General features: G+C 37.1%; 1 protein-coding gene and 1 non-coding gene across 4 annotated transcripts in view; one reads left to right on the forward strand and one right to left on the reverse strand.

Annotated features, from left to right (window-relative positions):
- The window catches only part of PRCP (prolylcarboxypeptidase), an 83,172-nt gene that overhangs the window by 13,161 nt on the left and 53,947 nt on the right, over positions 1 to 16,064 (reverse strand). For all 3 annotated transcript variants that reach the window (XM_033206785.1, XM_033206784.1, XM_033206782.1), the window contains exons 3-7: positions 14,922 to 15,023; positions 12,034 to 12,215; positions 11,629 to 11,786; positions 10,777 to 10,946; positions 612 to 776 (exon numbers count right to left, since the gene is read on the reverse strand). In XM_033206785.1, the coding sequence (XP_033062676.1) occupies positions 612 to 776; positions 10,777 to 10,946; positions 11,629 to 11,786; positions 12,034 to 12,215; positions 14,922 to 15,017 (771 nt within the window). In that variant the 5' untranslated portion in view covers positions 15,018 to 15,023. The remainder of the gene's footprint in view (positions 1 to 611; positions 777 to 10,776; positions 10,947 to 11,628; positions 11,787 to 12,033; positions 12,216 to 14,921; positions 15,024 to 16,064) is intronic.
- On the forward strand, positions 5,623 to 5,723 carry LOC117081905. Its single transcript, XR_004436373.1, has one exon. It is a non-coding gene; the product is annotated as a small nucleolar RNA U13 (small nucleolar RNA).

Consider the following 16,064-nt stretch of genomic DNA (forward strand, 5'->3'; position numbering starts at 1 on the left):
ATAAGTAGTGAAGGCAGGGTTTGAACTCAGGCAAGGCAGCTTCAAAGCCCCGTTCTTTACTTCCGTGCCATATAATCTCTCATTATTCTTAAAAAGACCTGGTCAAGAAGCCACGGAAGTCAGGATTATATCCCTTCACTGCAAACTGCTTGATTTCACATTTATTATCATATTTAACCCTCAAAACAACTCTGGAAGGAAAGTATTATTATTATTACTGTCTCATTGTGCAGATGAAGGACAAATTAGACTCCCTTTCTCTTATATGTCTATAAAATGCTTCCTTTGTAGGACTTACCAAGATCTATTGAAATACTAATTACTTACTTTTTCACTGCACTATATTTGATCATATACTATTTATGTTTGTATCTTTGAAACCTAGAGGAGTGCCTGACGCATGGTAAGAACTCAATATATATTTGGTGATTATTAAATGAACAAATGAATGAACAAGAGAACTTGTCCATAGTATCACAGCATAAAGTAACAGAAGCCAAAACTGGATCCAGGTTAGATGACAAAATCTTGTGTACCCTGATTTTTTTTTTTTACAGCACAACTGTATCAGTGAAAAGTAAGTTCCACTTGGGGAAATTATATATATTTACCTGATAGCTCCAACCCAGTGTTCCCAGACTGCTAGTTGCTGTCTCTGAAATATTCAGGCATTTCACCTGGCCCGAATAATTGTAATATACATTCAGAGCTTGGAAAATATTCTGCAGCAGTAGTGAATCAGATACATTGGGATTTTTCAAATACTGGCATACTACCTGTCATTTTAGAAAGATAAATGGGGAAAGAGTCAGAATATGAATAAAATTACAGTTTAATAACACAAAGAAGAAATATGATTTTGATCTGATCATAAAATATTCTAAGCTACTAACAGCATTGTTTAACAATTTCTCTCTTGAGTTTAATCCCCTCCATAAATGAATAAATCTCTTCAATTACTCCCTAGGCTATAAAAATAAACCAAAGTCATTTGCATGGTATGCAAAGTCCTCTCCACCTACCACCTTAGCTTCCTCTTTGCTGCCTTTGCTCCAGCCTGGGAAAACCATTCCCCACCACACCAGGCTCCTTCTTCCCCTTTGCCCTTGCTCACCCTGAAACACCGTTTTCCAACTCCTCTCCCACTCCACCAATGCCTTCAAACACCAACTCATCTTTTACAACACTCAGCTCAAATATCACCTCCTCTTAAGGCCATCCTTGCCTATGTTTCCAAGTTGAGAAGAACTAAACCTCTCCCTTCTTGGTGCCTCCTATACCCTGTACCTATTTTTATTAGAGCCTCTGTAGTGCTCTACTTCACTCACTTGATTCCAGAATGTCTCCCTCAGTACTTAGCAAGGTATCTGGTAAGTAAATGTTTGCTGAATGAATTACTATACTTTTATAAAAATGCAAAATTTATAAAATCTCATATGGAAAAACAATACCAAGTTCCAGCATCCATGGTGTGATAAAAAAGCATATGCTGCAACTCCCCAGCTCCCAAATATTCCTATCACTATCCTACAAAACATGCCTGGAATCCTAGCTATAAAAATCAGACAATATTCAGGGTTAGGAGTAAAGGCGAGGACTGACTAAACAGAGCCAGTGCAAACTTTCTTGGGTACAGAAATATTCTATACCTTAATAGGGTTACATGAAAAATGATATAATTTGTGCATTTCATGGTATCTAGATTTCATCCCTCCACCACCAAAAGAACCATACACAAATATTGTACTCTCATTAATGATAATAAAGCTGAAGTATTTAAGAGGAAGATGTCTGCAATTTACTTTAAAATTCATTTTAAAATAAGATAAATTAAAGGAAACATGAAGTGATGGATAGGTGAATATATATGTGACAAATCAAATATAATAAAATATTATTTACTGAATTTAGATGTTAGGTTTATGAGTGTTCACTATCCAATTATTTTAACTTAACATATGTTTAAAATTTTTCATAATAAAATGTTGGAAAAAAATAACCGGCAATGGAATCATAGCTGAATAATACTAACAACAACAACAGCTAGTAATTTTTAAGCCCTGGGTTTCCAACCAATACACCATGTAATCCTATCAGATAGATGATTGTCCATTATTTTACATGAAAAAAAACCTGATTCTTAGGTTAAGTCATCTTCAGGGTCACTCAGTTAGTAAATAATAGGGCCTAGATTTGTCCCCAGCTGTCTCTGGTTATGAAATATTCATCTTATCCATTATGTCACACAGCTTAGGAAGTGTCCACCTGAAAAACCACAAATAGCCCCAGTGGCAATGAAAACCCAGTAAGTTTGAATCTCTATTGACTCTGACATGAATTCAGTAACCTGGTCCTTTCCCATTTCATATGGAAAAGATTATATATATAATAGACCAGTCCTGACAAAAAAGAGACTAGTCCAGAGAAGAAGCCCGGAAAGGAGCCCAGTTACCCCACCTCAGGGAGAGAGATTCTGGGCAGCAGGCGTAACAAGGCCTGGGCTGGGGGCACGCTCCCAGTCAGGAAAGGAGGGTATTGAGAAAGGATGCAACCAAACCCAGCCCTTCATCACAATTCTGCCTGGCACCAACAGCCAGTGGAAAAAAAAAAAAAAAAAAGGAAAATTGTAAACGAGAAAATGAATTTTCAGGAAAATTCAATGCCTCTCCCCAGATATATTCTGCCCAACAATATTTCCATGGAATGTTAATTGGTACTTTGTGGAAAAATGTTTCCCAGTCAAATAGTTTTGAGAAACTGTATATTAGCAAACGTGAACAGTTTTCCTGACTGGCTGTTATTATTATATACTTTCAGAGGATTTCTCAGAACTTTTAACATGCTCAAATGTAATATGACTTTCCAAAGGAAGATGGAGTGTGCATCATTGCCAAAAGTTTTTAGAACTGTTGAATGTGAGAAAAGTCAAAAATTAAGATGTTCAAACAATTGCATATGCCTTTACAAAGTAACTGTGAGGTCATAAGAATAAGGAATACCAGGGTTTAGGATGTACATGAAGAGACAGAATTGAGCTAAACTGAGAGCTTCACAAACCTATAAAGACTAAAGCAATAAGGAAATGCAAACTGATGAAAAATTAAAAGTCAAAACAGTGTTTTATTATTTTGACAACTCTTGATTTTTCATGGTAAGTCAAAAAATACCTAACATTTGCATGGCACTTTTCTCAGAAAACATTCCTAGGAAATATGCCAATAGGCTATAACTCAAGACAATATGGAAATCAAGAAACAATCATAAGATATATTAAACCATCTATTGCCAAAAGTTGATCAGTATTCTTTCCTGAACCTGGACACCAACAGCCGATTCAGCTCTTTCAAAATGCAGCACAAAAGTACAATGTAGACACACGGAATGCAGAGAAGCACCCTTATGTACAAGCACAGCATGGTAGATAGGGCAGGGCGACAATGTAAGCTGGGCAGGGGGAGAGGAGGTAGTGATGTGGAGCAACAAGTGGCCCAAAACTCTGGAAAAGAACAGTAGCAAGTGAGTGTGACTCACATGCTGGCATCAGAGCCCCTCTTAGAGCTTAGAACACTGGGCCTCTGTCAGGCAAAGAAAAGGAGTCCCTATGAATAGCCATCTCCACAAATAGCAGTTACTGTCACTTCTTAAAAGACACAAGCATGGCTGGAGACCGGCACTGGCTGACAATACTTGGGTTTCAGCAGTCCCAGTTACACAGAGAGAACATCATGGTCAGAGACTTGGCCTCTGTATGATGGGATTCCAAGTCCAGATTAAGGGCACTCCCCAGGCACTGTGTTCTGTGAGGTCAGCTCACCCTTGGAGTACTGGATCCAGCTTTGTATACAAGTTATGAAGGGCACCGATCAACATTAGAAAATCTAGAAGAGAGCAATCGGGATGGGGAGCTGAAAAACAGCTGAAGCAACCCTAAAACTGGGTCATTCCCAACCTCTCATCATTACAAATAAGGCTACAATAAATATCCTTGGGGCTAAATCTTTACATATATTCTTAATTGTTTTCTTGAGATAAATTCTTAAATTACTGGCTCAAAAGAGATCAACATTTTTAAGGCCCTTGGTAGTCATGTCAAACTGTCTTATAGAAAGGATGTGCTGATTTTTAATTCTACTAGTATGCTAGATAGAAAGCCTGAAAAATGTCACTTAAAATTTTTTTGCAAAATATTTGCGAAATTACTATGGAAATTTTATTTTAGGTAGCTCTAAAGTTCCTTTCTAACTCAAAGATTTTGTGAGTCCAAGCATCATCCTCTAGCATTAAAAAACAGAATCTCTTGGCCGGGCGCGGTGGCTCAAGCCTGTAATCCCAGCACTTTGGGAGGCCGAGACGGGCGGATCACGAGGTCAGGAGATCGAGACCATCCTGGCTAACACTGTGAAACCCCGTCTCTACTAAAAAATACAAAAAACTAGCCGGGCGAGGTGGCGGGCGCCTGTAGTCCCAGCTACCCGGGAGGCTGAGGCAGGAGAATGGCATAAACCCGGGAGGCGGAGCTTGCAGTGAGCTGAGATCCGGCCACTGCACTCCAGCCCCGGCGACAGAGTGAGACTCCGTCTCAAAAAAAAAAAAAAAAAAAAAAAAAAACAGAATCTCTAATATCTCTTTGCACTTCCTTAACAATTTTGGTAGCACAGTGAATGAAGTTTCAAAAAAATACTGAAGTCATATTAGCAAGACCTTGGCACTATTCTCATGCTTGTTTAAAGACTATAGTAACTCAAGGCCAGGCACAGTGGTTCACGCCTGTAATCCCACCACTTTGGGAGGCCCAGGGAGTAGGATCGCTTGAGGCCAGGAGTGCAAGACCAGCCTGGGCAATATATCAAGACCTCATCTTTACAAAACATCAAAAAATTAGCCAGGCATGATGGCACATGCCTGTAGTCCCAGCTACTCAGGAAGCTGAGGTGGCAGAATTGCTTCAGTCAGTAGTTCTAGGCTCCAGTGCTATGATCACACCACTGCACTCTAGCTTGGGTGACAGAGCAAGACTCCATCTCTTAAAAAAAAAAAAAAAAAAAGACAAGTACTTTAAAAGGAGATATTCACATACTTTTATCAAAGAACTGTAGGATGCACAAAGTACATAAATATTAAATTGAACCATATAAAATTCTCACATGTATAAATCAAAAACAGTCAAATACCAACAATTTTGTCTCAACCTCATATAATACTTTAGCTTAACCCTGATAATTTGCAGATATTACCCACGTGATAAAAGCAAGCACTTGGCCTGTTGATTGTTTACATAGAGGCTGTGATATAATCAGACAACAAGGAAAGAGTCTTGGCCAACCATCTCTGTCCAAAATACTCAACACCCAGGTACCCCTGAACTATACATTCTATTTATTTTGTGAGCCCTAGCAAACGGCTTCTTCTAAACAATTTCTACATAAGGCGTGTCATTCCTACACATACTGTAAATGCACTGAAACGTGAACAGCTGGGACTGAGGTTGCTCGTACAACTCATATATTCTTTGAGGGCAGGTTCTTTCCTCACAGTAACCCAGAGAGCACCATATAATGATCATTCCCATTTCACAGAAGAAAAACCAAGCTCACAGGTCTGGCTACAGATACACAATTTAAAAACTATGAATGTAGAAAGCGTATGTTTGGGTTTTCATGCTCACATGTGAAATGGACCGCCCTCAAACCTGGTTATGCTGTCGGCACATTACCTATCTGATGTGGAGGGGGGAAAAAAGTACTATGAATATAGGTCTCAATCAAGATGTTGACCACAAAGTCCTGGCATAATCATCTGGTTTCCCAATATTACATAATAAAAATAGCTATTGTTATTACTTATAACTAGCACCAATTTAGTGCTTTTACTTTACACCAGATGCTATGAAATACTTATAACAACCCTAATAAGCATTACAATTGTTATTAAACACATTTTGTAAATGAGGAAACTACAGCACAGAGAGGTTAAGAAACTTGCCCAAAACCACACAGCAAGGAAGTGGCAGAACTGGGATTCAAATACAGTAATCCCAGTTACTGAGGAGGCTTAAGCGGGAGGATCCCCTGAGCCCAGGAGTTCGAGGCTGCAGTGAGCTATAACCTTGCCATTGCACTCCAGCCTTGGTGACAGAATGAGACCTTCTCTCTTAAATAAATAAATAAATAAAAGAAAGAAAGAGGCCGGGTGCGGTGACTCACACCTGTAATCCCAGAATTTTGGGAGGCCAAGGCAGGTGGATGACCTGAGATCAGGAGTTTGAAACCAGCCTGGCCAACAGAGTGAAACACCGTATCTACTAAAAATACAAAAATTGGGCACAGTGGTGGGCATCTGTGATCCCAGCTACTCGGGAGGCTAAGGCAGGAGAATCACTTGAACCTGGGAGGCAAAGGTTGCAGTGAGCCAAGATCGTGCCATTGCACTCCAGCCTGGGAGACAGAGCGAGACTCCTTCTCAAAAAATAAAATAATAAAATAGAATAAAAGAAAAGAAAAGAAAAGAAAAAAAGAAAGAAAGAAAGAAAAGAAAAAAACACAAATGCAGACTCTCTGGAGCTTCCAACCACTGTAACTATATTACACATATTCAACTAAAAGCTAAAAGAAAAACAACACATACAATGCTGAAATATACCTGCTGTCTCATGCATAACTTTTTAAAACAATTTTTCTAATTCTTAGATCATCTTTATATTTTTCTAGGTTTATTTGTTTTGGCAAAAACTTAGAATGAATTTTGTGGCAATATGAAATCATAAAACCTTAAAAGTATGTAATAGTAAAAAAAAAAAAAAAACTGTAAAATAGTAGAGTGATATGAGGGATTTCCTAGAATAAAGATGAACATTCAAGAAACAGAAAGAGCATTAGAAAGTCCATTTTACTCATTCCAGTTTTAAAGTGTATAGAAATAGTTGAGAAAATAGAACATTCATGCAACCTTAGTACCAAACTAATCATATCTGCAACCAACTATTTCGGTTCTGCCCTTTAATCCCACATACACCAGACAAAGTAAAGATAATGATTCGTTTAAAAGTTTTAAGTGTTCCTACCTATGAGAGTACACATTTAAATAAGAGAAGGAAAAGAGGGCCAAAGAAAATTTTTTAACAGAGGAAGGAAAGAAGATAAGTTGGGTGAAAAAAAAAAAAGACCAATCTCCTCTCAGAGCATGGTCCATCCACATTAGAGAAAGGATTAAGCAGATACATTCAGCTTTTCTAACAGATTTTCTTTCTCTAAGGCTTCAATACCCCCTCACACTCACTCAGATAATCACATTAGTTTTGTCATTAAAAGCTCCCTTTTCATAGAATGCACCTAAACCGCTTAAACCACCCAGAGAGGTCGCATACATTACCAAACACCAAGACAAACAGAAGAGATTTTTCCATCTTATGTCATTATTTCACTATATCTATCTACATTCACAGAAGCCTACGCTGAAATATTTGAGAAGCTATCAGCTGAAATGTGATTCCAAAATTAACAAATTACAGCATCCTTTAAAATTGCTCTTTAAGCTAAGAAGAGACCTAGTAGTTTTCATGCTGACAGAACAGTCAAATGACAGAGGGGTTTTCTGTTTCTCTTTTCTCTTCTTCCTTGTGTTCTACCAGCCAAGTCCATGATTATTTCTGCATGAATGTTGCAGCTTCTGTTAACAGTAAACAAAAGCAAATGGAGTCTGAGTGTGCAAAGCCCAAAGACAAATTAAAAGGAACGATACTTGAATTGACACGGAAAATGGCATTTAGTCGCTGCCCATGGATCCTTCAGAACTGTACAAGGTCCCAGACAGAATTGGAAATCACCTGCTTTTTTTCATAACCCAACTGTTACATATTATCTCACCATCCTAAGCCTGAGTTACAGACTCAGAAAAGGACGCCTGTTTGTCAGCCCTTTAAAAAGGAGGAAGTGTATCAGAGGGAGGAGGAGTTCTGGTTAAATGGAACTATCCAAGTGAAAGAGCGGTCCCCAACTGGGTTGTGTTCCAGGGATTAGTGGGTTGGGAGAACACAGAGGGGGTCAAAAAAGGAGAAATAGAATGAACAGTGAAAGAAAGTGATCTGAAGCTACAAGTTTGGGAGGGAGACATAGTGGAAAAATTCTGAAAATCAGATGGGTAACTAACTATAGGATGAAATTGGAAACAGAAGCAATGGAATTTCTCCAGCAAGGGGCAAGAGATAAGATTACCTCTGGTGGGGGTGCAGGCTGGAAACAGAATCATAAATACATGCAATAAAGAATTCCTTGATTTGTCAAAAGAAAGGATAATGTCAGTAAGAAATAACTGAAGAGAATGACAAGAATTAATCCTGGATAAAAGAAGTAAAGGGTGATTGTGAGGGAAAGACCTAAAGATACCTTACCTTAAAAATAAACTTTTATAATGCATATATATAAAGGATAAAAGGATTGCAGTAAATCAAAAATAGATGACAAAATATTTGAGGTATACTCTGCTGGTTTTGAGTAATTATTTAGAAGAACAAAGGATAAAATATTTATTCACATGTTAAGACTGAACAGCAAAATATCCCAGAATGAACATTAAAGAGGTAGGGAGAAAACCAGTTAGACTTCTCACCATTCCAAATTGTGCTACACCAACTAACAGTAAACAGCTATATTTCTCCAGCCTTTTTCTAGATAAGCGGTTGGGAAAGTACAACCCCCAGGCCAAATCCAGCCCACTGCCTATTTTTATAAATAAGTTTTTATTGGAGACAGCCATCCTCATCTGCTTATTTATTATCTATGGCTACTTTCATGCTACAGCAGCAGAGTTGAGTAATTGTGACAGAAACCATATGGCTTGCAAAGCCTAAAAATATAGCCCTTTAAATGGAGAAAGTTTGTCAACCTCTGTTCTTAATAACGAGAGAATTTCCCATATGTTTTTATCATCTGACAACTCATTCATTCTTCAAATGAGAATAAAGATGCAAATGTAATTCTCACCTTATACACAGATAGATACCGAGTTAAATCTGATAGATGTCTCACTGTGAGCAATGGCCCCCTCAACCCTCAGGCAAGTTTCCTCTTAATCCAGTGCAATGCAGTAGATGAGCATAAGCTCGGAACAGTGAAGACCCAAGTTCAAATCCTACTTCCAACACCTCTTAGTTGAGCTTTAATTTCCTCTCCAAAAAACTTGGATTATACCTCTTTTTCTATACAGTACTTTTATAAGAACTGAGACAGCATACATGAAAGTGCTTTGTAGATAGTAAATAATATGGACAGATAAGGTGTTATTAGCACATAGATGTTTATGGAGATGAACTAGTTTAGATTTAGTTTTTCCTTGTCATTTTGGTCCAGGTTTTCTTTTTTTCACTTTTCTTTTTTTGAGGCAGGATCCAGCTCTGTCATCCGGGCTGGAGTACAGTGGCATGATCACAGCTCACTGCAGCCCCAAGCAATCATCCTGCCTGAGCCTTCCAAGTAGCTGGAACTACAGGCAGGCACCACTATGCCCTGCTAATTTTTTTGATTTGTAGTAGAGATGAGGTCTCACTATGTTGCCCAGGTGGGTCTCAAACTTCTAGCCTCAAGCAATCCTCCCACCTCCGCCTCCCAAAGTGCTGGATTTGATTTAGGTTTTCTAACATAAAACATGATCTGCTCTTTTCAACAACTATGTATTATCAAAATTCAATCTAATTGAACATATATTTACCTCCGGCCTACTATATGCAAGACACTCACTGGTCATTCTACTTTTTAAATTAGGAAAAATAATAGCAAATGAACTTGTTTTAGTTACAAAATTTTAAGCAATGTATACATGTAATAATTCAAAGGGGTGGTTAAATTAAAAGTGCATTTGAAACCCGGATCTATATCACCAATTCTATTTTCACTTCCAACACTCATTCTAGCTGAAGAGTCAGTTATATTCTCTAAATTTAACCATCAAGTTGGCCAGCCTTTGTTTTTAAAACTAAGAGGAATGTTCTTTATAAAGAAATGCTTAAAATGAACATACACAATAAAGAATTTTGCCATGAAAAGAACCTTAAAATTTATACTGTAATGTGTCCTTATATTTCCAAAGTGTTTCACATCCAACATTTTATTTGATTCTCAGCACAACCCTATTTGGTATGTAAGTGCTGTTATTCCATTCCACAGAGGAAGACAGAGGATGAGGAAAGAAAAGCACCTTGCTCAAGATCATACAGTTGGTAAGTGAAGCGGCAGTTCTGGACCAAAACCTCACTTTCAGAGTCTAATTTGATATTCTTTCCACTCTACTGTGATGCATGGGGGTCACTCTTCACACTGTGGGCAGCACTTACAATGCTTTCGCAGCTGACTAGATCGTAGTACTATCATAATGACTGCCATTTATTAAGCATCAACCATGTATTAATTACATAGATGGAAGTTACACACACATCACAAAGATTAAATAAATTGTACACGCAAAGCACACAGCCCAGGATTTGGCACATATTAATTATTCCATTAATAGCAACTTTTGGTATTATTTCTAATTCATACAACTCTATAATCAATGAATTTTATCTCCATTTTTCAAATGAGGAAACTGAGGATCAAAAAAGCTAGTAACATGTCCAAGCCCACATAATCAGAAAGTAGCAGAATCCAGGATTCCAGCTCAAGTTTGACCAACGCCAGAGCCCCTTTGTCACTGAGACTTTCTCTGATGCAGAAAGTCAGAGTTTGCACATTAAAAAAAAAAGAGAAGTATGTTATTAAAAATTATGAGAGGACATTTTCCTATTACCTTGATAGGCCAAGCAGGCAAAGGCTGTAAAAAGTTAGATGCATAAGGATAGTCCACCATTGCCAGATTCACCCAGGTTTCAGAGATCCAGTCTTTCAAATGTTGGATGTCCTGAGAAGTTAATGGGCTGCATAAGTGAAGGGCTCCAGTAAGCCACTGCAAACCACTGCCTGGGAATAGAATCACATTATTGGAATCTAAAAAGTACTGGTCAACAGATGGCTTTACAGATAATTTATTCTTCACATAGTATTTTCGAAAACTCAATCTTTTATACCCCTTCTCCCAGGATATTTTTAGAGCAACTGGAGAATCCCATGACAGACAAGTTGCCTATCCTCATAGAGTTTACCAGAATTAGTATGCAGAATTATTCTCCCTTTTTAAGACACTACTAAAATGAATAAATAGGAACACCATAGAACAAGACTATATAAACTACAACTAAGTAAAACAAATGGATGTATCTATCAAACAGTGCTGAGCAAAAGACAGTAGACACAAAAAAAGACATGCTATGTAATTCCAATTACTAAAACATTTAAGAACAAGTAAAAATTAACCTATGGTTCTAGAAGTGAGGATGTTTTTGCTGGGTAGGTATGCAGGTCATGACTGAAAAGGCATAAGGAGATTTCTGAGATGCTGGCAATGCCCTTTATTAATTTAAATGCTAATTATACTGTGTCCTTGTTTTGTGAAAATTCATCAAGCTATGCATTTTGATTTGTATAATTTTCTGTATGTACATTATACTTTAATAAAATGTTTACTTAAAAAGTGACAACTACTGAATTTAACAAATGAAAGGCTAAATAAACACACAATTCCATTCTCTTAATTAAAGCTTACCAGTATTTGAGAGTCGATTAATGGCATCCCAGGACCTGCGGATGCTCTCTGAACAATGTGGACCACTTTTCCTAAAATCTGTAGTTACAATCTTCATAAATACACCACAAGGTACTAAATCCTCAAACTGCCAGATAGGGGCAGAAGCTGCAAGAGCTCTAAATGACAAGAAAATCAAAGAAGGAAAAAAGAAAAGAAAAAAAATATATATATATATGTCATCTAAATCAAGTTTTAAAGTTGAAACTTACAATACGAATAGTGAGAAAAATAACACAGCTGTTAATGAGACAGAAGCCAGAAATCTCAGTGTAATAGAATGAAACATGTTTCACCCAAAATGAATCTCTACGTTTCCCTTGATAATCATTAAGAAACACTCATGTCCAGTATAAATGCACTTACCCAACTGCCATATGAGGATATTTCATCCTAAACCAGGCTGCAAGCATGCCACCATAGGAGCCTCCTATGGCAATGACAGGTTGATTTTCAGCTCCTGGGATTGTTCTTTTCAAGTGTTTGATTAACTCTGCAAAATCAGCCAGAGCTTGTTCTGATGTCAGAAAATTCAAGTGTCTGGAATCCTAAAGAAAAATAACAAAGAACATGGGTATAAATGTGCACATAATAGCAGCTTAGGAATAGCATGGATCCAGAAGAGAGCCAGTGTCAGATAAGCTTTTCTCCAAATAGAATTTCTAGGCAATTGTACTAAAACGCCTAGTCAAAGCAATAGCTGTGTGCATTTAAACTCAGGAAAATGATTTTAAGTTTGTGGAAGAACATAATGTACTTTGCATGCAAGTGTAATTTCTATTAAATGCTATTTACCAAAGACTTTGTTTAAGGTTGTAGAAACAATAGAAACAAATTGTAGGTAAAATTTAATAGCAAATATGACAGAATATTAACTAAGCTTAATAACTGTTATAACTTTTGTTTTAAATCTTGGCACATTTAAAATGTCTACCACATAGGCAAATATAAACTAAATCTAGTGGACAATTGAGGTAAGAATCACCAGTAAAAATAAAACTCACCCTTCTTTATCAGAAAGATTATGTATGACCTAGGCGATATCAACAACTGAAACAAAGTAGCCTACCTATTTTAAACAACTATAAAATTGGAAAGAAAAAAACTATTTTCAGGTATTGGAAAACAGGCAACACAAGACATTGATCTTTGAGAAAAGGAAAACTCATAATGTTAAGTTTGATAATCGTCCTGCTCTCTACATGAAGACAATTTCCCTACTGCAGAAGGTGAAGCTTAGTGTCCTGCTGAGCTGAGAAGGCTAAGAAGGTCTTTTAAAATATGTCTGCAAATTTTTGACACTCCTTCCTTTAAAAAGTGAAGCTTAATTCCACTCCCTTTGAACTTGGATAGGATTTAATGACTTGCTTCTAATTAACAGAATGGGGCAGATGTAATGATACGTGACTACGAAGGTTAGGTCATTAAAAAAACACTGCAGCTTCCACTTTGCTCTCCTGCACTGCCAACTTTGAGGGAAATTAGCTGCCTTGTAATGAACTCAAGTAGGCCCTTAACTGCAGCCTCTTGTCAACATCCAGTACCAGTTTTATCTCTTATGTGAGTGATCCACCATATGAGTAGAAAGGCTCTCCAGCCCCAGTCAAGCCTTCAGATGACTGCACCATCAGCTGATATCCTAACCTCATGAGACCCCCTGAAGCAGAAACACCTAGCGAAACTACTCCTAATTCTTCACCCATGGAAACTATAAACTAATAGATGTTTATTGCTGTTTTAAGCCATAAGGTTTGAGGTACATCTTTACATAGCAATAGATAACTAATACAGCTACATAACTCTATTAGGCTACCCTGTTTGACTTTCATGCTTTGGTCTTACCATTCTGATTCCTTCCATCATCTGGCATATTACTGAATCACACAGATCCCATCTTTCCTATCTCCTGTATATGCCTCCTACTCCTTTAGCTTTCCCCCCTCTTCCAAGATATATGCCTTCTTACCTCCTCTCTCCCTGTCTGTCACTATCCTTTACTTCTAGTTTTTATGGCACTCTGTACAGTTGAGTGCATTTTTTTTCTAATCCTTGCATAATATCTGTAATATCCCTCATGCTACTGACATATTCTGTGAGCACACAAAGGGAAAGAAGTATATCAAAAAGAGCCCCTGGCTCCATTTTGCTAACACAGATTCAATCACAGAAACCTAGGAGAAGAAGTTATGTTTCTATCTATAACAAGCTAACTGCTTCCCAAGGTTTTAGGACCTGTCAAGTCCCTTAATCAGATATTTATGCAAAATATCAAGCTAAAGAATGAATTTCCCATACAGCTCAACAAATATCAGCAAATTATCCCACTTTCTATTTATAACACAACACATTTACTTATTTTTACTCATGTATTTATTTATAATATGAGATAGTAAAACCTCCCTTTTAAAAATAAAAAACTCCTTTCAAAACAGGCAGCCTAGTAAAGGACTGGCCCCAAGTCCTTATAGCTGAGAGTTCCCAAAAGCCTCTGTATATACTGGTGGTCTTAGGAAGCACACAAACATTTTTAATGGAACATTTATTGCTTCATTTTAGTGTAATTTGGAAAGAATAACCAGTACATAGAGCCCTTGGTTAAGATAATGCTAAGTTTAAAAAGTGAGTTGATTAAAGAAAAATATTAAGTAAATAATAGTACATGTGGCAAATTAATGTAGCCAAAGTCACAAGGGTAGAAGTACATGAATGACTCCGTTGAAGAAAAAGTCTCCTGGTTTATTAGATACAGAGTCTATGACAAAGGCCAAAGCTCCTGTGAGAACAGGAAACGTTCAAAGGGAATCCAAGGGGCCAGTTGGCCTTAATGCATCATACAGCTTATTTGTCCTTATTTTATTGATTTTATTCTATTAAAAACATCAGATAAATTTGTTATGCCATTTTATTTTTCCAGTGGCAGGCTCAATAATTTAAGTGTACAATTTATAAAGCGGAATTGTTTACTGATATTTTTGAAATAGTAAAAAGCTCCCTGTACTGTCTCCGCACCACAGAGTAAAATTTAACTTCCTGAGGCACACCAAGTTAAAAACTGATTAAGAATTATAATAAAATGCCTTTAAAAAAAAACCTCAATCTGTTCAAATTGTATCTAAAAAGAAACTACTAAATATAAACTATTGAGCTTTTAGGCATTTCAGATTAAAGTTATCTCACAGTGGGGCATGTAATTTAGAAACTATTCTAAAATGAAAAGAAAAAACTTGTAACTTAACAGTAAAAAGTATCTTTACCTTGAATGAGTTGTCACCAAAGGGGAGAGACTCTCCATAGTATCGATGTTCAGCAAACACCAACATAGCTTTCAGTTCCTCAGCCACATCCCACATGAACCCCTAAGAAGAGTTTACAAAATCACAGGATAAAATCAGGATGTGAAAGTCACTGAACCTTTTGGCAAACCATATGAAATACATGTTAAGCCAGACCAAAAAGAGCACTCTAAAAAGTTGCACAATTTATGTTTGTTCTACAAATAAATGACATAATTGCTGTCTTATTGTTACGTATCAATCTCACACTTTATGAGTGAAAAAATTAAAAATAATCCCAGGTTGCTCATCCACTAGTCATCCACGTCTTTTTATCCTGACACTCTAGCCCTAGAATCAATATTATGTCTAAAATGGTCTTCAGGTACGAAGAGCCAGTACAAATCCTACTGAAATTATTTTTAAATAAGGAGGAGGGACTCTTCCCTAATTCATTCTATGAAGCTAGCATCATTACCATACAAAACCTGGCAGGGACACAATGAAACAAGAAAACTTCAGGCCAATATCCCTGATGAAAATAGTTGTAAAAACCCTCAACCAAAAACTAGCAAACAAAAATCCAGCAGCATCAAGAAGTTAATTTACCAGAATCATATAGGCTTTATTCCTGGATGCAAGGTTGGTTCAACATACACAAATCAATAAATGGAATTCACCACATAAACAGAATTAAAAAATAAAAACCACGTGATCATCTCAATAGATGCAGAAAAGGCCTTCGATAAAATTCAACATCCCTTCACGGTAAAAATTCTCAATAAACTAGGTATTGCAGGAATATACTGCAACATAATAAGAGCCATTTACGACAAACCCATAGTGAATGGGCGAAAGCTAGAAGCATTCCCCTTGAGAACTAAGACAAGGCAAGGACGCTCTGTCTCAGCACTCCTATTCAACATAGGACTGGAAGTTCTAGCCAGTGCAATCAGGCAAGAGAAAGAAATAAAAGGCATCCAAAGAGGAAAAGAGGACATCAAACTATCTTTTTTTCCCAGATGAGATGATGCTACACCTAGAAAACCCCACAGACTCCGCCAAAAGGCTTCTAGAAGTCACAAAACAACTTCATGTTTATACATCAAATTCCATGTATAAAAA

This window comes from Trachypithecus francoisi, unplaced genomic scaffold (genome assembly GCF_009764315.1).
Source record: "Trachypithecus francoisi isolate TF-2019V2 unplaced genomic scaffold, Tfra_2.0 Lachesis_group8, whole genome shotgun sequence".
NCBI lineage: Eukaryota > Metazoa > Chordata > Mammalia > Primates > Cercopithecidae > Trachypithecus > Trachypithecus francoisi.